The sequence below is a fragment of the Girardinichthys multiradiatus genome, chromosome 9 (assembly GCF_021462225.1).
Source record: "Girardinichthys multiradiatus isolate DD_20200921_A chromosome 9, DD_fGirMul_XY1, whole genome shotgun sequence".
NCBI lineage: Eukaryota > Metazoa > Chordata > Actinopteri > Cyprinodontiformes > Goodeidae > Girardinichthys > Girardinichthys multiradiatus.
In genome coordinates, this window is record NC_061802.1 from 48,022,309 (window position 1) to 48,049,560 (window position 27,252).

General features: G+C 43.1%; 1 protein-coding gene and 1 long non-coding RNA gene across 5 annotated transcripts in view; one reads left to right on the forward strand and one right to left on the reverse strand.

Annotated features, from left to right (window-relative positions):
- arhgap39 (Rho GTPase activating protein 39) overlaps positions 1-27,252 on the forward strand; it is a 120,927-nt gene that overhangs the window by 4,585 nt on the left and 89,090 nt on the right. Inside the window, exon 1 of one of the 4 annotated variants that reach the window (XR_007039656.1) lies at positions 16,164-16,400. The exons of 2 other annotated variants lie outside the window; for them this stretch is intronic. Coding sequence is in view for 1 of the 2 variants with exons in the window: in XM_047374906.1 (XP_047230862.1) it covers positions 16,390-16,400 (11 nt within the window). In the remaining variant the exon portion in view is untranslated. Of the gene's footprint in view, positions 1-16,163; positions 16,401-27,252 lie in introns of those variants that run through there. One more of the 4 variants, XM_047374906.1, reaches the window with a different exon arrangement.
- Positions 4,655-25,794, reverse strand: LOC124873885. The gene is made up of 2 exons (XR_007039659.1): positions 25,741-25,794; positions 4,655-5,255 (listed from the first exon to the last, which is right to left on the reverse strand). It is a non-coding gene; the product is annotated as an uncharacterized LOC124873885 (long non-coding RNA).

Consider the following 27,252-nt stretch of genomic DNA (forward strand, 5'->3'; position numbering starts at 1 on the left):
CAGGATATCACTTTCATTGTCAGCATGAATGTTGAAATCCCCCACAATAATGACGTAATCTGTATCTGTAAATCAAATCATTAACAAAGTCTTTGAAGAGAGAGATATGTTCAGTAAGCCACATTTAAATGTTTTCTTTTTCTTGTCAGTCTGAGTTGTGTTTATTTTCATAAGTAATTTTCATGGTTTATTTTTTTAGATTATTTTTTAATCCATTAAATTTTGGCCGTGGACAAGACACTTTCTTAATAGGGTTATGGGTGGGTAACAGTACAAAAGCTGAAGAGAGGAGTGTTAAACTATGAGCCTGCTTCCTGGTCTGAATCCTGGGTTGTCAGAGTTTTGGGGAACTAATAAATGGGGCCAGATTCAAGATGTGCTCCGTGGCATGAATGGCATTTCTCCGGATCAGACCAGGTTTTCCCCTAAATACTCTCCAATTATCAGTCTAGCCCACATCGTTTTCAGGACACCACCTAGATACCTAGACACCACCTAACATGTTGTCACTGGTCAGATCAGGGAGCGGACGAGAGAATATTACGGAGTCCGACATTAAGAAGGCAAACTTGCGCACTGAAGGAACATTACCAAGGTGATTATGCTTTCTACATACCGTCACCCAGCTGGCCTGAGGTCCTGCCTGTGCGAGCTCTGCTGAAGGACTGCTACGGGGAGCTACCCTCTGTGGCAGTTATATTGCAGTTTTACATTTTCTATTTAATTCATTTTTACTTTTACTTTCCCCCTATGTATTTAACACGGATTAGAGTGTTCTGTACAGTTAAATGGTTAAATAGACTGAACTTGTAATGCTTTTCTAGTCATAATTGACCACTCAAAACACTTAACACCTCAAGTCACATTCACCCATCAGTGCACACCCACCAATACACCAATATGTAGATTCTTTGGCAACCTGGGGTTCAGTACCTTGCTTAAGGACAGTTCAACTTGTGGCTATAGAGAGCTGGAATCATACTAAATTCCCAAGTGACTACATCTCCCACTGAGATGCAGGTGCCCCACAGTTAGATTTTGTTTTAAGGAAAAACTACTAAATATAGAAGACAAAATTAAAAATTTATTATTTTTATTGTTTGTGCTTAACATTAATCTCTGTATAGATATTTCGACACAGAACAACGTACTCGTACTCGTACTCGTCGTCTTCCGCTTATCCGGGACCGGGTCGCGGGGGCAGCAGGCTCAGCAGAGACGCCCAGACATCCCTCTCTCCAGACACCTCCTCCAGTTCCTCCAGGGGGAGCCCAAGGCGTTCCCAGGCCAGCCGAGAGACATAGTCCCTCCAGTGTGTCCTGGGCCGTCCCCTGGGCCTCCTCCCGGTGGGACGTGCCTGGAACACCTCCCGAGGAAGGCGTCCAGGAGGCATCCGGTATAGATGCCCAAGCCACCTCAACTGGCTCCTCACGATGTGGAGGAGCAGCGGCTCTACTCCAAGCCTCTCCCGGATGGCCGAGCTCCTCACCCTATCTCTAAGGGAGTGCCCGGCCACCCTACGGAGGAAGCTCATTTCAGCCGCTTGTATCCGGGATCTCGTTCTTTTGGTCATGACCCAAAGTTCATGGTCATAAGTGAGGGTAGGAACGTAGACCGACCGGTAAATTGAGAGCTTTGCTTTTCGGCTCAGCTCTCTCTTCACCACAATGGACCGGCACAGCGCCCCCATTACTGCGGCAGCCGCACCGATCCGTCTGTCGATCTCCCGCTCCATTCTTCCCTCACTCGTGAACAAGACCCCGAGATACTTAAACTCCTCCACTTGAGGCAGGAACTCCCCTCCAACCTGAAGAGGACAAGCCACCCTTTTCCGGTCGAGTACCATGGCCTCGGACTTGGAGGAGCTGATCCTCATCCCAGCCGCTTCACACTCGGCTGCGAACCGCCACAGCGCATGCTGTAGGTCTTGGCTAGAGGGGGCCAGCAGGACCACGTCATCCGCAAATAAAAGAGACGAAATCCACTGGTCCCCAAACCAGACCCCCTCCGGCCCTTGGCTGCGTCTAGAAATCCTGTCCATAAAAGTTATGAACAGGACTGGTGACAAAGGGCAGCCCTGCCGGAGTCCAACATGCACCGGGAACAGGTCCGACTTAGTGCCGGCAATGCGGACCAAACTCCTGCTCCGCTCGTACAGGGACCGGATGGCCCCTAATAAAGGGCCCCTGATTCCATACTCCTGGAGCACCCCCCACAGGGCATCACGAGGGACACAGTCGAATGCCTTCTCCAGGTCCACAAAACACATGTGAACCGGTTGGGCAAACTTCCATGAACCCTCGAGCACCCCGTAGAGGGTATAGAGCTGGTCCAGTGTTCCACGGCCTGGACGAAAACCACACTGCTCCTCCTGAAGCCGAGGTTCGACTATCGGTCGGACTCTCCTCTCCAATACCCTGACGTAGGCCTTACCAGGGAGGCTGAGGAGTGTGATCCCCCTGTAGTTGGAACACACCCTCCCCAGTCTGCCAGTCCAGAGGCACTGTCCTCGACCACCACGCAATGTTGAAGAGGCGTGTCAACCATAACAGCATCCAGACAACATCCAGAGACTTGAGGTACTCATCCACCCCCGAAGCCTTGCCACCGCGGAGCTTTTTAACCACCTCGGTGACTTCAGCCTGGGTGATGAAAGAGTCCAACCCTGAGTCCTCAGCCTCTGTTTCCACCACGGAATGCGTGATGGCAGGATTGAGGAGATCCTCGAAGTACTCCTTCCACCGCCCGATAATGTCCTCAGTCGAGGTCAGCAGTCTCCCGCCCCCACTATAAACAGTGTTGGCGAAGCACTGCTTCCCCCTCCTGAGGCGCCGGACGGTTTGCCAGAATCGCTTCGAGGCCAACCGGTAGTCCTTCTCCATGGCCTCACCAAACTCCTCCCAGGCCCGAGTTTTTGCCTCTGCCACAGCCCGGGCCGCAGCACGCTTGGCCTCACGGTACCCGTCAGCCGCCTCAGGAGTCCCACAAGCTAACCACAGCCGATAGGACTCCTTCTTCAGCTTGACAGCATCCCTTACTGCCGGTGTCCACCACCGGGTTCTGGGATTGCCGCTGCGACAGGCACCGCAGACCTTACAGCCGCAGCTACGGGCAGCAGCATTGACAATAGATGCGGAGAACATGGTCCACTCGGACTCTATGTCTCCAACATCCCCCGGGATCTGGTCGAAGCTGTCCCGGAGGTGGGAGTTGAATACATCCCTGGCCGAGGGCTCCGCCAGGCGTTCTCAGCAGACCCTCACTATGCAAGTCTGTCCGGCTTTCTCCTCCTCCAGCGGATCCAACTCACCACCAGGTGGTGATCAGTGGACAGCTCAGCCCCTCTCTTCACCTGAGTGTCCAAAACATGCGGCCGAAGGTCTGATGATACGACAACAAAGTCGATCATCGTCCTCCTGCCTAGGGTGTCCTGGTGCCAAGTGCACTGATGGACACCCTTATGTTTGAACATGGTGTTCGTTATGGACAATCCGTGACTAGCACAGAAGTCCAATAACAAAACACCACTCGGATTCAGATCGGGGAGGCCATTCCACCCGATCACGCCACTCCAGGTGTCACTGTCGTTCCCCACGTGGGCATTGAAGTCCCCCAGCAGAATAATGGAGTCCCTGGGAGGGGCACTATCCAGCACCCCCGACAGGGACGCCAAGAAGGCCGGGTACTCTGCACTACCACTCGGCCCGTAGGATGAAATGATAGTCAGAGACTTCTCCCCAACCTGAAGGCGCAGGGATACGACCCTCTCATCCACTGGGGTAAACCCCAACACGAGACGGCTGAGCTGGGGGGCAACAAGCAAACCCACACCAACCCGCCACCTCTCCTCGTGGGCCACTCCAGAGCAGAAGAGAGTCCAACCCATCTCAAGGAGATGGGTTCCAGAGCCCACACTGCGTGGAGGCGAGCCCGACTATTTCTAGTCGATATCTCTCGACCTCCCGCACAAGCTCAGGCTCCTTCCCCCCCAGCGTGGTGACATTTCACGTCCCTAGAGCCAGCCTAAGCATCCAGTGATTGGGCCGCTGAGGTCTCCACCTTCGTCCGCCACCCAATCATCTTTGCATCGGTCCCTCACGGTTCCCCCTGCAGGTGGTGGGCCCACTGGGGGATGGCCTCGCGTCTCTCGTTCAAGCTTGGCCCGGCCAGGTCCCGCGAGGAGCAACCCGGCCACCAGGCGCTCTCCGACGAGTCCCGACCCCAGGCCTGGTTCCAGGGTGGGACCCCGGCTCCGCCGTACCGGGCAACGTCACGTGCCTCGATATTTTGTTCTTCATGAGGGATTCTTGAACCACTCTTTGTCTGACCCATTACCTAGAGCCTGTTTGCCATGGGAGACCCTACCAGGGGCATTTAGGCCCCAGACAACATAGCCTCTAGGATCATTTGAGCACTCAAACCCCTCCACCCCCTCCACAATTTAAAACTTATTTTTTATACCACTGTTATATTCAGGTGATTTGGCTCAGCTGTGATTTTCAGTCAGTCTGGGGTCATCACACAGTGTGATCATTCAACATGCTCTCTCCTTGAGTATAGTACTCAGCCCTCATGAACCCATAAAGACAGTTCACTTCTAGGCAAGACTTTCCTGATCAGTTTTGTACAATAAAATCATAATGCTGCGTACCAATTTGTGAGACGTGTATTGGAATATTTTATTTGTTTTAGCCACTGCTAGGCACTATTGTCAGTCTCTTGGACAAAATGTTGTCCAAGGCTGTCTTCGGCCCACTTCATTTCCAAACACTCTTTCTCAGCCATTTATTTCCAAGTCTGTAATTCCAGAAACCTCTGGCATAGTAGAAAGACATGACACCCATGCTGAGTTGACACTCTTCAGGTCCCCGAAAAGCTCTTTGACAGTTCTCTGTCCATCCCACTTTGTTTGACAGCGATGTTCTCATGAGGTCAGTCAGTACCACAGGTCTGTTGGCAAAGTTTGGGGATTTGTTACCCATATAATCCCTTCACTCCCATAAAAGCCTGGGCTTTCTTCGTTGTGGTAGGCACAATTTAAGAGTGGATAGCATCCTGCTTCACCACTCGAGGTCTGACCAACCCCCGACCAACAATGTGGCCAAGGTACTCCATTTAATGCTGTGCCACAGTGCACTTGACTGGGTTCACTGTCAGTCCTCAACTTGGATCCGGTGGAGACCATGTCACAGGTGAAAGACAGGCACCTTCCAGATCTGGATGGTGATGACATCGTCCAAGTAAGATGCAGAAAACTGTGAAACCAGCAAAAAGTCAACCATAGCTCATAAACGCGTTCATGCACAATACTGGACACCTTTAAATGAAATGTATTATTATTAGTAGTAGTGGTATTACAATTAGAATATTAATGTTATGATATAACAGAACAACAGATCCTGCATAACATGTGTAAAATAAAAATGAAATAAATTAAGTCTGTGTAGCAGATCTGTCTGTTTTGCCCATGTTAGGTGAGGCTGCCCAGGTCAGCTTTTAACTGAAGGTGAGATGAGTAACTGGGGAGATGGGTTTGATTTGGTGAATAAGCACACAGCCAGCACCCCGCAATTACAATCAAAGACCCATTTTTCCATTTAATAAGGGAAATTAATATAATTCAAACACCAGGAGTGTTTTGTCATTCTTATATATCATTTTTATCAATATAATTTTCTTTTAATTTTTTTTGTCACTGTCTGTTGCCCTGTGATTGACTGCTGAGCAGATTAGGGTGCCAAAAACCACTGGAGAAAGATACCGCCCACCCACAACCCTGCACACTCAAGTGTGATGGATGGATGGATGGATGGATGGATGTTGTAGCTACTTGTTGAACCGGAAAGAAAATAATTAACGGTTTTCAAAATTGTTTCCGATAAAAAATGAAAACATGCATTGATATTGACCCCCTTCAGGTAATTCTTTGTAAGAACTTCTTTCTCTTCAGTTCCAGCTGCAGGTCTTTTTGGGCTTTTCTCTACCTTCTATTCATATCTTTCAACTGAAAATTTAGCTAAAGCTTGGATTAGATGAATAAGCACAGTTCAAGCACATTTAGATTAGATGGAAAATATCTTTGAACATTAAGTCCACAGATTCTCAATTGAATTTAGGTCTGTGCTTTGACTGGGCCATACTAACACATGATCTAAACCATTCCATCATAGTTTTGCCTGTTTGTGTAAGCCTTCACTCGAGCCTTAAATCTTCTGCAGCCTCTAACAGGTTCTTCCAGGATCGTCCTGTATTTAGCTGCATCCATCTTCCCATAAACTCCAACCAATGTCTCTGTCTCTGCTCTCACTCTGTGAGTTGTTTAAAGATTGCTTGACACAAGTGGATTCAGAATCCAAATTGGGGGACTCCTGAAGGCAAGGGGTTGCACTTTTTTTATTTAAGGGTCCAGAGTTAACGAGGCAAGTACATGCCACACTTTTAGATTTTTATTTCTGAACAATATTTTGAAAACCTTCCTATTTAGTCATGCACTACTTTGCATTAGTCAGTCACACAATGGCAAGAATATATTTTTATAGGGTTTTTAATTCTAGCGTAACAAAATGCGAAAAAACTGAAAGTGTGACAGTATTGGATAAAATGTCCAAACTTGATGCAGAAAGGCCTGGGCTGTCACTCCAGTATTCAAGCTTCTGATTATGTAACCTGGATGTCACTGTTTTTTGCAGTTGTTAGTAGTCCGCTCAAACCTGAGTTTTAATTAAAACTCTTTATTTGTGAAGTTTCACCACAGTGGTGCAGCTATAAGACCATGCATGATGTTTATGTGAGAGACACTGAGAGATGATTTATGCTACTATTCTCATTGGCATATATCTACCTGCTGAACAAACTATGTGCAGTACCCAAGGGCAACAGAGCAGCAGAAGCCATGGTTGCTAGGAGACAACTCCCTGCAGGTCTTTCATCTTCAAGAGTCTGCAGTAACAACTGCCACCATACACACACACACACACAGATTCTGCAGAGCAGACTAAAATCCCAATGAAAAAGTTCAATGTACCAATATCCAGACTGACGATAGGCACTGAAGCCTGCAGAATGATGGTCATTGCGGTCTGCATGGGACACCTACTACTATCCACTTCCAAACTGGACTCTATATATGAACTTTATTTCATTATTTATTAATGCGGCCCCCACAAGATAGAGTGGGGAGGAACAAGTATTTTGCAAGAAGTATTTAATCTGTATCTTCAACTGAGTGACGGAATCTAAAACAAAACTCCAGAAAATCACATTGTGTGATTTTTAAGTAATTAATTAGCATGTATTGCATGACATAAGTATTTGATACGTCAGGAAAAAAAACTTAATATTTGGTACAGAAACATTGTTTGCAATTATTGATATTAGATATTGTCAGTTATTTTTGACAAGGTTCGTACACACTACAGCAGGGATTTTGGACCACTCCTCCATACAGATCTTCTCCAGATCCTTCAGGTTACGGGGCTGTCACTGGGCAATACGGACTTTCAGCTCCCTCCAAAGATTTTCGATTGGGTTCAGGTTTGGAGACTGGCTAGGCCACTCCAGGACCTTGAGATGCTTCTTACAGAGGTACTCCTTACTTGCCCTGACTGTGTGCTTTGGGTTGTTGTCATGCTGGAAGACCCAGCCACGACCCATCGTCAATATCCGTACTGAGGGAAGGTTGTCGTTGGCTAAGATCTCCCGATACATGGCCCCATCCCTCCTCCCCTCAATACGATGCAGTCGTCCTGTCCCCTTTGCAGAAAAGCATCCCAAAGATTGATGTTTCCACCTCCATGCTTCACAGTAGGGATGGTGTTCTTGTGGTTGTACTCATCCTTTTTGTTCCTCCACACACAGCGAGTGGAGTTTAGACCAAAAAGCTATATTTTTGTCTCATCAGACCACATTACCTTCTCCCATTCCTCTGGATCATCCAGATGGTCATTGGCAAACTTCAGACGGGCCTGGACATGCACTGGCTTGAGCCGCGCCTGCAGGAAGTGTTCCCCTTTAGCGGAGCAAAAGCAGCTCTGTGGAAATGCAACACACAACGTTCAGAGCCGTGCGGAGCTGTTCCGGGCTGGCCAAATCGTGCCACTGGAAAAGGTGGCAGTGGTATGAGGGTAGGAAATAGGCCCCCATGTGATGGGGGGGCCTAAACTGATCCAGGAGAGGGAGCAGCCCAAGACCCAGCCTGACACAAAAAAGAGGCAAACACAGTCACAATCACACATTCCCACCCTCATGCATACACACAAAAAAACACACCCAAACACCCAACGTAAAGACAAACAACAATGGACTTCATACACTCACTCACACTCCCCATACATACTCTATACTTCCAGGTCCAGGTGCCCCTACCCCATAGGGATAACCAGCCCCCGGACCCAGGAGGTGGTCCCCTTCCCTCTGGGGGTGGAGACAGGCAGACCGCCCCAGCACCTGAACCTGGTCCAGGCTAGCCCAAGCCCGTGCCTGAACCTGAGCGACCCCGGCCCGGACCCCAACCGCCCACCCCGACCCCAGTCCCCAATGACCCCCATCCTCATCTGGAGAGGGCCATGTACAAAAGAAGGGTCTACATGGTCCAAACTAGCCCACCAACCAGAGCGGCCACAGAATAAAATAGTCCTAACCCCCAATGAATTCCGATCCCAACCCCATGAGCCCCCAACCCCCAATGAACCCCAACATGAAATTCCCCACAGGAGGGCTTCTTAAAGAAGAAATAATAGGCCGGTTTCTACTGGTTGTTAGGTGATCAAATACTAATGTCATGCAATAAAATGCCAATTAATTACTTAAAAATCACACAATGTGATTTTCTGGATTTTTATTTTAGATTCTGTCACACAGTTGAAGAGTATCTATGATAAAAATTAAAGACTTCTACATGCTTTCCAAGTGGGAAAACCTGCAAAATCGACAGTGTATCAATTACTTGTTCTCCCCATTGTATTTATCAAAATGTCACTTGTTTTGAGCCTTTGTTGTGTCATATTTTCACCTAGAAACACAATTTAACTTTCAGTTTGTAGACAATTCCGTCATCTTTTCAGAAGTGTTAAAGGTATGTTGATACCTGCTACGGTTTCTCTAAATTTAGACTTCAAGCGCCACAAAGTTTGTTGGACAATCACATTGCTACAGTGGAGATGTCAGTTTACTAGCCGTTTTTTTTTTTTTCAGTGAAATGTTGGTTTGTAGGACCGGGTTTCTGCTTTCAAACAATCTCCTTGTAATCGCTCTACGCCTCACGGGTTCCTGTGAAACCCCTCTCGATCGCCAAGAGTCAACAAATTCTGAAGCCTTTTCTTGTGCATTTTCAGTAACAGTTTGAGCAGGAATCCATAAGTGACCAAATTTATTTCCATTGTCCTATCTTATACTGTAAATAAAGAAGAGCTATGAAAATGTCCACAATCAGGGGCAAGGGACGGCTGTTGCCCACAGTTCGAAAACCTTTCAAATATCATGTACGATTTTTGTACATCGCCGATTTGTTCAGACCTCTTGTTGAGACTCTAAGGTATGCAGACTCAGGGGGACACAATCAAGTGCAGCTTCACACACTCTCACACACACAGACATGCGCGTGCTGACAGCTGAGGGGCCATCACAACAGCATCAGAACTCTGCCTCTGCTGACAGAGGAGAAAGTCTCAACCTGGCTCTTCAAGGTCAAACTGACAGATACTGTACAGATTCACTCCTACAGTTTTAACCCATCTTACAGCAAAATGAGGATTTATATTGATCCTAAATACTAAAGGAGCTCCAACCAGCACTGGAAAACAGAATTTATGAGTCATGCTTTCAAGCTAAGTGTACCAGCTGCTGTTTAAAATCAGAGCCACAGTCATATACTTGTCAGATAATGAATATATAAGCTCTTCCAAGTGGGTCTACAACAGAGCCTCACAGTTTTAGTCATTAGAACTTTCAAAAGAAAAGCTTATGTTTGCTATAGTTGCTATTTATTTTTAAAGCTGATAAAATAGTACACTGGGAATTTTGCATAGGAAGCAGGTTTTATATAACTAATGGAACTAACCCAGACCTGAAAAGACACTGCTGGGCTTTCAAAATAAGACCTAAACATACTCTACAAAATAAAAGCCTTCAAATTTCAGACAGCAGATAATAGCAGCATTGGTCTTAACAATACTGCTGCGCCTCAATCAATGATGGAAATGGGACTACTTTATCCTTTCTAAATAAGGCTTTCTGAAACTTTCAAAATAAAAGCCTCCATCTTCCATAGTTACTTTTTAAAGCTGATAATATCATATACAATGGTTTTACAATAGCAATTAGGTTCCATATTACTAATAGACCTGAAGCAGTCCCACAAGACAACCACGCTGGACTTTCAAAATAAAAACTAGACCCACTCTTCAAAATAAAAGCCTTGATTTTTTTTTAACAGCAGATACTTGCAACACTGTGCTTAACACTACTGTTGGAACTCATCCAGCTTTCAAAATGGTACTATATTGGATCTTTGAAATAACGCTTAATGAAACTTTCAAAATAAAAGCCTACATTTTCAATTAAATAAAAACATACTCTACAAAATTACAGCCTTCAAATTTTACACAGCAATAAATCTTGTGAATGGATTTATTGCAACATTGGTCTTAATACTACTACTGGGACTTGGTGATGGAAATGGGTCTACTTTATTCTTTCAAAATAAAGCTTATTGATATTTTCAAAATAAAGCTTTAAGATTCCTTAGTAGGGGGCTGCCACAGCAATGAAAGGAGAGCAGGGAATGTTCTAGTTAATAGTTGGTTGTTTATAAGGTTGCTATTTAATAATATTAATAGTAATGCATTTTATTTATAAACGCCTTTCAGGACATTCAAGGACACTTTACAAAAATTTGCCAACAGACAATAAAATCAAACATCCATAAAGTAAAAGCAAATTAAAGATCAAAATGGAAAATACTTGTGAGTAGAGTTAAGAAAGATCGGCTAATCTAAAGGGATGGGTTTTCAGACCAGTTTTGCACAGTGAGAGAGAGGTGATGTTTTGTAGACAGGGAGTAGAGTGTTCCTTAGTCAAGGGCCAGAGACCCTGCACCCATGGTGGTGAGGCGAGCAGAGGGTGCAGAGAGGAGGAGGGAGGAGGCTGATCTGAGAGAACGGGAGGGGATGGAGACATGTAGAACAGATATGGAGGGGCAAGATGGTGGATGGCCTTGAAAGTGGGAAGAAGAATTTTGAAAATAATACAAGATTTAATAAGGAGCCAGCGAAGCTGCTTCAGGACAGGACAGATATGATTGTAGAAGGGAGTTTGGATGATGGCCCAGGCAGCTGAGTTCTGGACTATCTGCATCTTGTGAAGGGATTTATTGGGGAGACAAGAAAGGAGGGAGCTACAGTAGTAGATCCGGGATATCACAAGACTGTGGACAAGAATGGTATTAGATTGAGCTGTGAGGGTGAGGCAGAGCCGATTGGTGTTGTGAAGGTGAAAATAAGCAGAATGAGTGACTGTTGATGTGAGAAGTGAGGGAAAGTCTGCTGTCAAGCATGACAACCAGGCTCTTAACCTGAGTAGAGGGGGAAAGCAGAGAGTTGTTAAATTGAAAAAGAAAGGAATCCAATTTAGGAATTGGGGCCCAAGGATAGAACCTTGGGGCACACCTGTAGAGACGGGAGAAATGGGAATGGAAAGACTGAAGTTAAATGAACTGACCACGTCCAGAGAGATATGATTTGAACCAATCAAAGCGAGTACTAGAAATAGCAATTGAGGTTAGTCTGTTAAGATGGATGGAGTGACCGATGGTATCAAAGGCCAAACTCAGATCAAGAAGAATGAGGATGGATAGAAGACCGGAGTCAGCAGTGAGGAGAAGATCATTTGTAATTTTTAAGAGTGCAGTTATGGTGCTATGGTGGGGGCGACAACGGCATTAAAATTTTTCAAATAAGCAATTATTTTATAGATATGAGTGAAGCCATCCAGTTCTTTGGAAATGAAGGGTAGGGTACAGATTAGAGGGTGACACGGGAGTGGATTTTCTCTCCTGTCCCATCCCGCTCCCACAGAAAAATGTCTTGTCCCATCCCAATCCCAGGCCAGCATAACGAAAAAAATTCTGTCCCGTCCCACTCCTGGTAAATTGACTCCCACTCCCGTCCCGCTCCCATTCAGAACGACTCCCACTCCTGTGCCACTCCCATTTTTGTTTTCTTCATTTAGTCTTTTGGCAATTTCTTTCTTTGAAGGACCAGTTAGGTCCCTGTTTTTAGCTGTAGTAAAGGCCAGTTAAAGTAAAAAGAATAATAATGAAGAAATAATAAAATATTAAACAAGGAAACAGACCATGCCTATCTTAGTTGAATAAACAAAATGTACATAGTTGTATTTTACTTATTTATTAGGTGACTGTTTCCTTTGAACAATGACATTACTTTTATGTTTCAAGTTGCTGAAACGAAAGAAAAAGGCACCTAGCAAGAGAACTGTACTTGTTGAACAAAAGGCCAAAAAGGCATTACCTTCACAATTTAGAAACTGTACCTCAATGGTTCACAGCCCTGGTCCTCAGGGACCCCTTCTCTGCAAGTTTTAGATGTGTTTCTGCTCCAGAACACCTGATTTAAATTCTGACATGACCTCCTATACAGGCATCAAGAATGGAGGGTCAAACTGGACAAAATTAATACAATAAAATCATCATTAAATAAATAAATGTTGTGAATGTCCCATAAGTGAAGTAAATGTAACATGAAAGAAATGTAACATTAAATGTGCCATTAAATTAAAGGTACCATTTATTTATTTAATACATCATTAGAAACAATAAATGTACCGTTATATCATGAAATGGACTACAATGCAATTAAATATGCCACTGAATAATTAAGTATAATTTTAAAGACGACATGACGTAATTAGTGGTACACTTAATATTTAATGATGTATTAAATAAATTGTACATTTAATGGTACATTCAATTTGTTTCTATTTCACAACATATTTATTTAATATCTTCCCTTGATGAAGCCTTTCTACGAGGTCCGCGATGGGACATGGGGAATTTTTTCTCTTTTGTGTCCCCACGCAATAGTCTTTGCGTTATTTCGCAATACTTTGTGGGATAGTTTCCAAACCAGATAACTGCAAAATTGAAACAAACACTACACCCGTTTTGAGATTTATTGAGTTTTATTTTGAAATCAGCATTAAATAAAATTATCTTCAATCAGACTAAAAGACAGTTTTTATCCACAAGCTGTCAAACAAACTACTGAACTCTGGACCATAAAACTGCACGAAACCACATCTGTGACACTATTTCCTTATTACTGCTGCATGATGTGTACTTTTTTTTTTGTACGCCATTAGTGTTTTTGTTTTTATCGTGATTTGAACGGTTCTTCTTATCCTAAGCATTTTATCACATTGTTTACTGCGTGTTAACCTGCATATGACAAATAAACCATATCAATGACATCAGTGCTGTTTGTTTTATGAGCAGTTTATCATCTGTGCTGTTGCTCCAAAATGCCAAACACAAAAGTATTGCGTGGAGACGCAAAAGTAATACATTTCCCCATGTCCCCTCACGGGCTTCCGTACCTTACCTCTTAAATCTTTAGAGCACATGCAGCAATTTTGTTGGTCAGATGAGACTTGACACATGATGGTACTTTTGGTTTGATGAATGAAGAGATGCAGGGCTGATTTAATCCAGAATCTGTTTTACAAGTGTCCCTTAATCACTGGTGAACTTGATTACAACTAAACACGTTTTACAAGCAGCAGACTGCATGTTAACACCGCTACATTCAACTCTCCTGAAGTTCGGTCATATTTGCGACTTTCCTGTCAGCTCTATGAGTTTAATAGATAAGTCCTTATTTCTGACTTTACGTTACAAATCCAATTTTACCACGTCCAGTTCTCCACCTGCGTTTGTTCCCTCCATCCTGAACGCAGGTGGAAAACACCGAGCAGAAGCACTGTTGGCTTGTGGGTCGTGTAGTTCGTTTGACTCACATTATAGCATAGGCTTCTTGGAAAAAAACTACACAATGGCGGCGTCGATCCAAGTTTTTTTTTCTTAAAGTTTATAACAAAGTCTCAGTTTACATTTCCAAAGACAATTGATCCTAGTTTATTTTTCCTCCTATTGGATAGCTCCCGCTCCCGTCTGCTCCCGTACATTTTTTATCTTGTACCGTCCCAATCACGGGATCTTTACTGATGCTGTCTCCCGTCCCGCGGGTTTCCCGTGGGAATCCCGTGACCCATGGGACTCCCGAAAAAATGTCAGCCTCTACTACAGATAGGACAGAGATTACTGAAATTGCAGTGGTCAAGACCTGGTTTTTGTGATGATGTGGGAGAAATGGCTGCAGATTTAAAGGCTGTGGGACAATACCGGAAGACAGAGAGGAGTGGATGATGTCACTAATGATGGGGAGCAGAGAGGAGAGACAGGATTAACGAGGACTGTGGGGAAGGGATCGAGCTGGCAGGAAGAGGGCTTAGACTGGCAAATGACAAATAATGTCCGAGATTTTAGCAGCAGAGGAAAGGGAGAAGACCAACAAGGGGTTGGAGGGGGTGAAAGTTCAACAGAGATGCTGGCTGTTGAGTTTGGGTCAAGGTGTTTGTGGATGGACAGAATTTTCTCATTGAAAAATGACATCAGCGAATTACAGTAGGCTGAGGAACGTTTAAACGTTCTTGAATGAGGAACAATTAAGAAGGTTATGCAGCTGTTTGGGTGCAAGTGATATGTTTAATGAATATCAATTAAGCCTAAATGTAATCAACATGTTTGGCAAGATGTAGGAACATAAAACACTTTTACTAATATGATGTTTTTTGAGTTTTTAAACATTTTGGTTCAGAATGTTAGCATTTTATGGAAACTAGACAGGATGTCCTGTCCATTGTATACCCCCAATCTCAGCTATTGAACAGTGGAGATGATCACTAGCCCCCTGTGACCCAGCACAGATGCAGCATAGAAGGATGGATGGAAGTTTCACCTCTTTCATTTATTTCCCACTACTCAAGATGGTTATGTGACAATGACAAGGGGTGTGCTTACACAAATGAAGTCAGAACTAAAGCCAGCAAATTGCCAGCATTTATAATGGAGTTCTGCTCTTGCCCTCCCCCACTTCAAATCCCCTGGCCAAAATTGTGAATACCTCTTTTAGAGCCTTAGAGCTCTTAACTGTAACCTTTGTCTATGCAACCTCGGTGCTTTAATAAACCGCACAGTGAAAGGAAGATTTTTTTCTCAGGCCCAGACTCAAGTTATCTTTTGTAAAGATGTGGAGTTACAGATCGATCCATCCATCTGCTCCCGATCTCTAGCAGCTGGTAGGCAAAGGTATGAAAGGCTATGAGAAACATTTCTTCCCCATAAACAGATATTTAGACACACTCACTCTTAATGAATCTGTTTCCCTGTGCTCCTGGTGGGAGGCTGTCATTTCTGTGTAAGCCCAGTGCAGCTACTGCTATTTTTAGTGTGTGAGTGTGAAGAGGTCCTATTATCTTAGCAGATCTGGGAAGCTCTGCAAAGACCACAGCAGCAACAGCCCCGGTGCAGGCTAATAAATGGATTGGGTTGGGGATAAGAAATTAGATATGATAATCCAAGATCAAGCAATTAAGTTTTTTTTTCAGTGAAATAGGGCTGCAACTAATGTTTATTTTAATAATCGATTATTCTTTCAATTAATTGATAAATCGGGGAAAAAACAAAAAAGCATTTTCAGTTTTCACCCTTTTTTTTCCAGTCAGTCAGTTTCTACCGCTTATTCCATAGTGGGTCACGGGGGAGCTGGTGCCTATCTCCAGCAGCCTATGGGCGAGAGGCGGGGTACACCCTGGACAGGTCGCCAGTCCATCGCAGGGCAACACACAAACAACCATGCACACACTCATTCATACAACTAAGGGCAATTTAGAGCTACCAATTAACCTAACAGGCAAGACTTTGGACTGTGGGAGGAAGCCGGAGTACCCGGTGAGAACCCACGCATGCGCGGGGAGAACATGCAAACTCCATGCAGAAAGACCCCTGGCCGGGAATCGAACCCAGGACCTTCTTGCTGCAAGGCAACAGTGCTACCAACTTCACCACCGTGCAGCCCTGAATTTTAATCAAATATGCCAAAAAATTTTAATTTTGAATTCTATAACAAACTGGTGTCGGGGCTTTGGAGATGTTTAATTAAAGAAGCTTTTACTTTGAAAGTAACAGATGGATGTTGCATAGTTACCGCCGTTGCCCTGACACTAGTCTGGGAGAAGTAATTCGGTGACTGCGGGTACCGCAATTTCAGCAATATGGAGGGCCTTTTTTGTTGAGGAATTTTAGGAGCCGGCGGGAAAATGGCAGAGAGGTGAGTGTGACCGCGCGCGCTGATAAAAGACTTGGCCATCATAGCACCGCGGCAGTCTCCGAGCTCACTGACTGTACAGGTCCTTCTCAAGAAATTAGCATATTGTGATAAAGTTCATTATTTTCCATAATGTAATAATGAAAATTTAACATTCATATATTTTAGATTCATTGCACACTAACTGAAATATTTCAGGTCTTTTATTGTCTTAATACGGATGATTTTGGCATACAGCTCATGAAAACCCAAAATTCCTATCTCACAAAATTAGCATATCGTTAAAAGGGTCTCTAAATGAGCTATGAACCTAATCATCTGAATCAACGAGTTAACTCTAAACACCTGCAAAAGATTCCTGAGGCCTTTAAAACTCCCAGCCTGGTTCATCACTCAAAACCCCAATCATGGGTAAAGACTGCCGACCTGACTGTTGTCCAGAAGGCCACTATTGACACCCTCCAGCAAGAGGGTAAGACACAGAAAGAAATTTCTGAACGAATTGGCTGTTCCCAGAGTGCTGTATCAAGGCACCTCAGTGGGAAGTCTGTGGGAAGGAAAAAGTGTGGCAGAAAAGGATGCACAACGAGAAGAGGTGACCGGACCCTGAGGAAGATTGTGGAGAAGGGCCGATTCCAGACCTTGGGGGACCTGCGGAAGCAGTGGACTGAGTCTGGAGTAGAAACATCCAGAGCCACCGTGCACAGGCGTGTGCAGGAAATGGGCTACAGGTGCTGCATTCCCCAGACCTGGGCTACAGAGAAGCAGCACTGGACTGTTGCTCAGTGGTCCAAAGTACTTTTTTCGGATGAAAGCAAATTCTGCATGTCATTCGGAAATCAAGGTGCCAGAGTCTGGAGGAAGACTAGGGAGAAGGAAATGCCAAAATGCCAGAAGTCCAGTGTCAAGTACCCACAGTCAGTGATGGTCTGGGGTGCCGTGTCAGCTGCTGGTGTTGGTCCACTGTGTTTTATCAAGGGCAGGGTCAATGCAGCTAGCTATCAGGAGATTGTGGAGCACTTCATGCTTCCATCTGCTGAAAAGCTTTATGGAGATGAAGATTTCATTTTTCAGCACGACCTGGCACCTGCTCACAGTGCCAAAACCACTGGTAAATGGTTTACTGACCATGGTATCACTGTGCTCAATTGGCCTGCCAACTCTCCTGACCTGAACCCCATAGAGAATCTGTGGGATATTGTGAAGAGAACGTTGAGAGACTCAAGACCCAACACTCTGGATGAGCTAAAGGCCGCTATCGAAGCATCCTGGGCCTCCATAAGACCTCAGCAGTGCCACAGGCTGATTGCCTCCATGCCACGCTGCATTGAAGCAGTCATTTCTGCAAAAGGATTCCCGACCAAGTATTGAGTGCATAACTGTACATGATCATTTGAAGGTTGACGTTTTTTGTATTAAAAACACTTTTCTTTTATTGGTCGGATGAAATATGCTAATTTTGTGAGATAGGAATTTTAGGTTTTCATGAGCTGTATGCCAAAATCATCCGTATTAAGACAATAAAGGACCTGAAATATTTCAGTTAATGTGCAATGAATCTAAAATATATGAATATTACATTTTCATCATTACATTATAGAAAATAATGAACTTTATCACAATATGCTAATTTTTTGAGAAGGACCTGTATCTTCTGAATTGCTTCTACAAGCCATCGCTTCTCGTCATCAAATAAGAAAAATGATCAAACCCGGTGAGAACCCACGCATGCACAGGGAGAACATGCTAACTCCATGCAGAAAGACCCCCTGCCGGGAATCGAACCCAGGACCTTCTCGCAGCAAGGCAACAGTGCTACCAACTGCGCCACCTTTTTTTTTTTTTCCAAAATAGAATAATTGGACTAACAGAGCAAATAAGCTAAAAAAAACAGATTGCTGCTTGAGTGTTCTGTTACAATAATCATGAAAAGTAAATGAATAAATAGCTTCAGTAAAACAAAAAAGGTGTGTGCATGAAACAATCAGTCATTCACCCATTATTTGTACGTACATATATATTCAATTCAATTCATTTCAGTTTTAATTATATAGCGCCAATTCACAACACGTCATCTCAAGGCACTTCGCAAAGTCAGGTACATACATTCCAATTAATCCTAACCATTGAACAGTGCAGTCAGATTCAGTCATTTATTCAAATTTGATAAAAAAGTTTTTCTATCTAAGGAAACCCAGCAGATTGCATCGAGTCAGAGACTTGAAGAAATCCCTCATACTGAGCATGCATGTAGCGACAGTGGAGAGGAAAAACTCCCTTTTAACAGGAAGAAACCTTCAGCAGAAACAGGCTCAGTGTGAGCGGCCATCTGCCACGACCGACTTGGGGTTTGAGAGAACAGAGCAGAGACACAAAAAGAACACAGAAGCACTGATCCCAGAGTGCTTTCTATGGGAAGGAAAAGTAAATGTTAATGGAGGTAGCTCCTTTAGTCGTTTCATCTAGAAAGAAAGAACAGATAAACTCTGAGCCAGTTTTCAAAGTTAGAGTATGAAAGAGAGCACGTATAATTAGTTACAGGAAAAGCTCAGTCAGTAGCTATGTCTAGGAGAGAGAAAGGGTTGAACTCTGAAAAACAGGGCCAAGTGTATCATCGGTAGAGGGTGAGCCAGCACGTTGTTGCCAGCAGAAGCTTGCACGATGCCCCTCTCCAGAAAGGTATTACAGGTACACACACACAGGTAGAGTCAGGCCAGGTGAAGTTTCTAGGAAGAGAAAAGAGAGAGAACATCAAGTTAAAAGCTGAAATAACAGCAAACAATGCAAAATTGGAGAGTAGTATGAGAATGTAGCGAAGAGAGTAAAAGTGGTCAATATGTCCTCCAGCAGCCTAAGCCTATAGCAGCATATCTACAGAGATAGCTCAGGATAACCTAAGCCACTCTAACAATAAGCTTTATCAAAAAGGAAAGTTTTAAGCCTAGCTTTAAAAGTAGACAGGGTGTCTGCCTCACGGACTAAAACTGGGAGCTGGTTCCACAGGAGAGGAGCCTGATAACTAAAAGATCTGCCTCCCATTTTACTTCTAGAGACTCTAGGAACCACCAATGAATCTGCATTCTGAGAATGAAGTGCTCTGTTAGGAATATATGGAACAGTCAGATCTCTGATGTATGATGGAGCTAGATCATTAAGGGCTTTATATGAGAGAAGGAGAATTTTAAATTCTATTCTGGATTTAAAAGGGAGCCAGTGAAGGGAAGCTTAAATAGGAGAAATATGATCTCTCTTTTTAATTTTCATCAGAACTCTTGCTGCAGCATTTTGAATCAGCTAAAGGCTTTTAACTTTTGTGGATTTTGTGGACATCCTGATAGTAAAGAATTACAGTAGTCCAGACTTGAAGTAACAAATGCATGGACTAGTTTTTCAGCATCACTCCTGGATAGGATATTTCTAATTTTGGCAATGTAGGTGAAAGAAGGAAATCCTAGAAACCTGTTTAATATAAGATTTAATGGCATGTCCTGGTCAAAAATAACATCAAGGTTTTTTTTACTTTATTATCGGAGGTCAATTTAATGCCATCCAGGTTAATTGATTGACTAATCAATTTCTTTTTCAAAGACTCCAGTCCAAAGACAACAACTTCTCTCTTGTCTGAATTTAGAAGTAGAAAATTTAAAGTCATCCAAATTTTTATGTCTTCAAGACATGCTTGTAGTCTATCTAACTGGTTGGGCTCATCAAGATTTATGGATAAGTAAAGCTGAGTATCATCAGCGTAACAGTGAAAATCTATCCTATGCTGCCTGATAATTTTACCTATTAGAAGCATATATATAGTGAAGAGAATTGGCCCAAGTACTGAACCCTGAACCCTGGAGTTTAAAGATGATTTATCATTTACATGAACAAACTGGAATCTGTCAGACAGATAAGATTTAAACCAGCCTAGCGCTGTTCCCCTGATCCCTACAGCATATTCCAGCCTTTTAAAGAGAATATTGTGGTCAACTGTATCAAATGCAGCACTGAGATCTAACAGAACCAGAAAAGACACAAGTCCATTATCTGAGGCCATAAGAATATCATTAGTGACTTTCAGCAGAGCTGTTTCAGTGCTATGATTAGCTCTGAAGCCTGACTAAAACTCTTCAAACAGGTCATTGCTGTGTAAATGCTCACACATTTGATTAGCAATTATTTTCTCAAGAATTTTAGATAAGAATGGAAGATTGGATATAGGTCTGTAAGTCATCTTGATCAAGCGAAGGATTTCTTAAGTAAAGGTTTAATTACAGCTACCTTAAAAGCTTGTGGTACATATCCATTTACTAAGGATAAATTAATCATATCTAAAATGGGATTGGGTCTAACATACAAGTTGAAGGTTTAGATGAAGCTAAAATTTCTGTTAACTCAGGAAGCTTCACAGGATCAAAACAGTCCAAACACAAATCAGGTTCTGCAGTTATTTCCAATGTTGTCTCACTTGAGAATAATCTCAGGGTCTTTGTTTTGCAACCTTTGTGATCTTATGGATCAGCAGTGGTTTTGGCCTTGGATGGCATTTTTGTCTTTTTATGATTTTTAAATTATGAACACTGAGCTGAGGGAAGCGCGACCTACAGACCTGTGTTTTTAGCTAAACACAGGAGTATTAGGAAAAATATCAATTACTGGTAATTGTCACATTCACAACATGCTCTTGAAGAAGAGGTTGTTCTGTCCTTAAAGTCTTACTTTTCTGCTCACAATACAGTCTGATTCCTGATAGTGAACAAAGATGATCTTCATGTTTTAGTGCAGTGTTTCTCACTTCATTTAACCCAAATGTTGTTCTACAGGGGTTGGACAATGAAACTGAAACACCTGGTTTTAGACCACAATAATTTATTAGTATGGTGTAGGGCCTTCTTTTGCGGCCAATACAGCGTCAATTCGTCTTGGGAATGACATATACAAGTCCTGCACAGTGGTCAGAGGGATTTTAAGCCATTCTTCTTGCAGAATAGTGGCCAGGTCACTACGTGATACTGGTGGAGGAAAACGTTTCCTGACTTGCTCCTCCAAAACACCCCAAAGTGGCTCAATAATATTTAGATCTGGTGACTGTGCATGGGAGATGTTCAACTTCACTTTCATGTTCATCAAACCAATCTTTCACCAGTCTTGCTGTGTGTATTGGTGCACTGTCATCCTGATACACGCCACCGCCTTCAGGATACAATGTTTGAACCATTGGATGCACATGGTCCTCAAGAATGGTTTGGTAGTCCTTGGCAGTTACGTGCCCATCTAGCACAAGTATTGGGCCAAGGGAGTGCCATGATATGGCTGCCCAAACATCACTGATCCACCCCCATGCTTCACTCTGGGCATGCAAGAGTCTGGGTGGTACGCTTCTTTGGGGCTTTTCCACACCATAACTCTCCCGGATGTGGGGAAAACAGTAAAGGTGGACTCATCAGAGAACAAAACATGTTTCACATTGTCCACAGCCCAAGATTTGCGCTCTTTGCACCATTGAAACCGACGTTTGGCATTGGCATGAGTGACCAAAGGTTTGGCTATAGCAGCCCGGCCGTGTATATTGACCCTGTGGATCTCCCGATGGACAGTTCTGGTGGAAACAGGAGAGTTGAGGTGCACATTTAATTCTGCCGTGATGTGGGCAGCCGTGGTTTTATGTTTTTTGGATACAATCCGGGTTAGCACCCGAACATCCCTTGCAGACAGCTTCCTCTTGCATCAACAGTTAATCCTGTTGGATGTGGTTCGTCCTTCTTGGTGGTATGATGACATTACCCTGGATACCGTGGCTCTTGATACAAGGATAGATTAATCATATCTAAAATGGGGTTGGTAATCAGAGGGACCACTTACTTAAATAATTTGGTTGGGATTGGGTCTAACATGAGGATGAAGTAATCATCTTCAGGAGTATGTCAATAGAATCAATTTTATTTAAAAAGAATCCCATAAAGTCATGACTGCTGAAAGCTAAGGGAATGGATGACTCAACAGAGCTATGACTCTTTGTAAGTTTAGCAACTGTACTAAAGAGAAACCTAGGATTATTCTTGTTCTCTTCTATTAATGATGAGAAATAAGCTGTTCTGGCTTGGCGAAGTGTCTTCTTATACAACAGTAGGAATCCTCTAGGTATGTAGAGCCCCATTTTCTCTCCAATTTTCTAACATTGTGCTTTAAACCATGGAGCCAGTGTCCTATGAATAATTACCTTCTTTTTCAAGGGGACTGCATTGTCTAGTGCACCACGCAACGAGGAACTAACACTATGAACAAGAGATTCAATTTGTGAAGGGGAAGAAACAAAATTATTGCCCTCCTCCTTTTTCTGTGAAAATGAGGAAATTTAAAGTGGAACAGATTCTTTAAAGGTTGTTACAGCATTGTCTGATAATGATCTACTATAATTACATTTTCTTTCAGGTGTGGAGTACTCGGTTAAAATAAACTCAGAGGTTATTAAAAAATGGTCAGTCAGGACAGGTTTATGAGAAAACATTGTTATTTCTTTACACTCAATGTCTTTTGTCAGCACAAGGTCCAGAGAATGAAGACAAAGGTGGGTAGGTTTGTTAATGTTTTTAGCCTAGCCATTATTTGTATAAGTTCCACAGAAAGCGTAATATATACAACTTTATTCACAGCTTTTCTCTCTCCTCTGCCATTTCTACTTCTGTTTCTACAATTTCCTGTGACCCACATTGAATCATGGGATTGGGTCGGCCACAAAGTATACACTGGAGCCATCCTTCATATCTGGGGAAAAGAAGGAAGCATTTGTTGGCTCCCTTTGGAGGAGCCTTCGAATTTGAACAGCCTTCATCGCATTGCTATGACTTAATCGGCTCGTAAGTGCTGCCTTAGAAGGACTTAGCCCATTTCAACGTGTCTCCTTTGCTACTGAAACGCTTTGCGTTTCTATTGAAATGCCTTCCATTTCTACTGAAATAATTTGAAAGCATTTAACTAGAGTGTGTACAAGCATTTCAGTAGTGTGTGTACAAGCATTTCAGTAGTGTGTGTAAAAGCATTTCAGTAGTGCATATGAGAGTATTTCAGTAGTGTGTATGAGTATTTCAGTAGTGTGTGTAATAGCATTTCAGTAGTGTGTGTAAGAGCATTTCAGTAGTGTGTGTAAGAGCATGTAGCGTTTCAGTAGTGTGTATTAGAGCATTTCAGTAGTGTGCTGAGTTTCCTTAGATAGGAAAACCTTTTAACCAATTTGAATAATGAACTGAATCTGACTGCAGTTTGATTGTTTGGATCAGTTGGAATGTATGTACCTGACGTTAAAATCTGTATGATATCATTGAATTGACTTTGTAAAGAGTCTTGCGACAACGTGTTGTGGATTGGCGCTAAATAAATAAAATTGAATTGAGTTGAATTAAATTTTTATCTCTTTCATCTCTCTTGTGCACAGAATGTTGTACAATGATATTCAGAGCTGCGTACTTTAAAGCACAATGCTAGAAAATTGGAGAGAAAATGGTGCTCTACAAATCCATAGGACAATAGTCTACTATCGTATAAAAAGACCTTTACCAGCATATATTTCATAATTATTAGAGGCTGATAAGAATAATCCGAGGTTTCTTTTTAGCACAGTTGCCAAATTTCGTTCCCTCAGCTATTAGCAGTGATGAGTTCATGGATTTCTTTATAAATAAAACTGACTATATTTTTTTTAAACTCATTGGCATCCTCCCACACATGATTACTAGGTCTTTGGTAAGTGATGTAGCATAAGCGGCTATCAGAATCAGCTTTATTGCCAAGTTCGTGCATACAACAAACAAGGAATTTGACTCCGGTACACTTTGCTCTGTGGGTTTCTTTTTTGTGTTATAAAATATATTCTGCATATATCATTATGTCCATAAATACATATATACAATATACACATATACAAAGGTGGATTTGCAACTTCAGTATGAGGTTGTTTGATACTCTATTAAATATTCTTCAGAAAAGCAGCCTGGGGGAAGAAACTCTCTGTGGGGGCTGGTGTTTGTAAACAGTCCTCTGTAACGACGGCCTGGGGTAGTACTCTAAACAGTTTATGTGCAGGGTGTGTGGGGTCTGCAGAGATTTTCCAGCTCTTGACTTGATGCAATCTGCTGGGTTTACTTAGATAGAAAAAATCTTAATCAATTTGAACAATAAACTGAATCCAACTGCAGTGTTTGATAGTTAGGATTAATTGGAATGTATGTACCTGACTTAAAATCTGTATGATTCGAATGAATTGAATTTGTGAAGTGCCTTGAGATGACATGTGTTGTGAATTGGTGCTATATGTAAATAAAATTGAATTGAATTGAATCAACCAGATCAGATTTTTTAAGCATGTTAGTGTCACGGTTCTGTCACTGTTAACTTGGAATTGGACCCCACAATGCAGACGAGCAGGCAGCGTGATGGTAAGTAAAAAAGATTTAATAACGAAAACTCACTCACTACAGGAGGCAGGAACAAAAGAAACGGGCAGGCAAGACAGGCATGGCATGATCAAAAAAAAAACAAGACTTGGTTTTAGAACAAGACATGAGCATGAGGGTGAAAGATGTTTCCGTGAAGACTAACAGAACAGGTGTGAATATATGGCATGAAAACCAGGTGGACCTGGGAGACAGATTAGTATGGAGCAGGTGAACTGGATAAACTTAATTAACAGAACAAAATGTGACTGGAGCAAAACAGAGACTCTTGAACACAAACTAGAAAAACATGAAGCAAAAGCATAACCAGATCCGAAAACCAAACTTGACAAAACAGGAACAAGACGACAAAACAAAAGCATGACCAGGAAAATAAACAGAAACATGTTTCAAAACTTGAACAGTGAAAAACATAAGGAAAAACTCCGAAACCAAAAACCAAACAACTCTACATCATGACAGTTAGACAGAAAAACAGAGGAATGATGGTGAGGTTCCTCTCCATTTCTGTCAAAAGTATAATCAATGTAGCAGTTCCAGTCTCCAAGCATTACAGTGCATCCTTCTGAATCAAAGGTTAATATAGCTTAATATATCTTCCAAATATTTAAATAAACCTTTTCAGAATCAGCTTTATTCCCACGTTTGTACAGACAAACAAGGAATTTGACTCCGGTACACTTTGCTCTCAATAAATTCTTTTCTTTACATATACAGAGGTTGGACAATGAAATTGAAACACTTGTCATTTTAGTGTTCATGGCTAAATTGGACCAGCCTGGTAGCCAGTCTTCATTGATTGCACATTGCACCAGTAAGAGCAGAGTGTGAAGGTTCAATTAGCAGGGTAAGAGCACAGTTTTGCTCAAAATATTGAAATGCACACATCATTATGGGTGACGTACCAGAAAAGAGGACAAATTGTTGGTGCACATCTTGCTGGCGCATCTGTGACCAAGACAGCAAGTCTTTGTGATGTATCAAGATCCAGGGTAATGTCAGCATACCACCAAGAAGGACGAACCACATCCAACAGGATTAACTGTGGACGCAAGAGGAAGCTGTCTGAAAGGGATGTTCGGGTGATAACCCGGATTGTATCCAAAAAACATAAAACCACAATTGCCCAAATCACGGCAGAATTAAATGTGCACCTCAACTCTCCTGTTTCCACCAGAACTGTCTGTCGGGAGCTCCACAGGGTCAATATACACGGCCGGGCTGCTATAGCCAAACCTTTGGTCACTAATGCCAATGCCAAACGTTGGTTTCAATGGTGCAAAGAGTGCAAATCTTGGGCTGTGGAGAATGTGAAACATGTATTGTTCTCTGAGGAGTCCACCTTTTCTGTTTTCCCCACATCCGGGAGAATTACGGTGTGGGGAAGCCCCAAGGAAGCGTACTACCCAGACTGTTGCATGCCCAGTGTGAAGCATGGGGGTGGATCAGTGATGGTTTGGGCTGCCATATCATGGCATTCCCTTGGCCCAATACTTGTACTAGATGGGCGCCTGTCAAGTGTTCATCAGAGAAACAGTCTGGGGGAAGAAACTGTCTCTGTGCCGGCTGGTTTTTGCAGACAGCGCTCTGTTGCGCCACCTGAAGGTAGAAGTCTAAACAGTTTGTGTGCTGGTTGTGTGGGGTTTGCAGAGATTCTAGCTATCCTTTTCTTTACCCTTGACCTGTATAAGTCCTGGATGGAGGGAAGGTCAGCCCTGATTATTCTCTCTGCAGTCCTGATTATTTGTTGCAGTCTGGACCTGTCCTGTTTGGTGGATGAACCAAACCACACTAAGATGGATGAAGACAGAACAGACTGAATGATGGCAGTGTAGATGACCAGCAGCTCCTGTGAAAGGTTGAACTTCTTGAGTTGTCTCAGGAAGTACAGTCTCTGCTGGGCCTTCTTCCGAAGATTGCCTATGTGTGAGGACCATCTCAGGTCCTCAGAGATGGTGGTTCGTAGGAACCTGAAGTGGTCCACAGCTGACATGGTGTTGTTCAGGATGGTGAGGGGGTGTATGGTGGTGGTGTCCACCATTTCGACAGTCTTGAGTGGGTTGAGTTCCAGGTAGTTCTGACAACACCAGCGTATCAGCCGATCCACCTCCTGTCTGTATGCAGACTCATCACCGCCCTGGATCAGACCAATGACAGTGGTGTCGTCTGCAAACTTCAGGAGTTGCAGTCATTTGTATAGAGGGAGAAGAGGAGTGGGGATAGAACACACCCCTGGGGGGCACCAGTACTTGTTGATCTGCTGCGGGAGAAGATTCAATTAAATTCAGTTTATTTATATAGCGCCAATTCACAACACATGTTGTCTCAAGGCACTTCACAACAGTCAGGTACATACATTCCAATTAATCCTAACCATTGAACAGTGCAGTCGGAGTTAGCTTTTTATTCAAATTGGA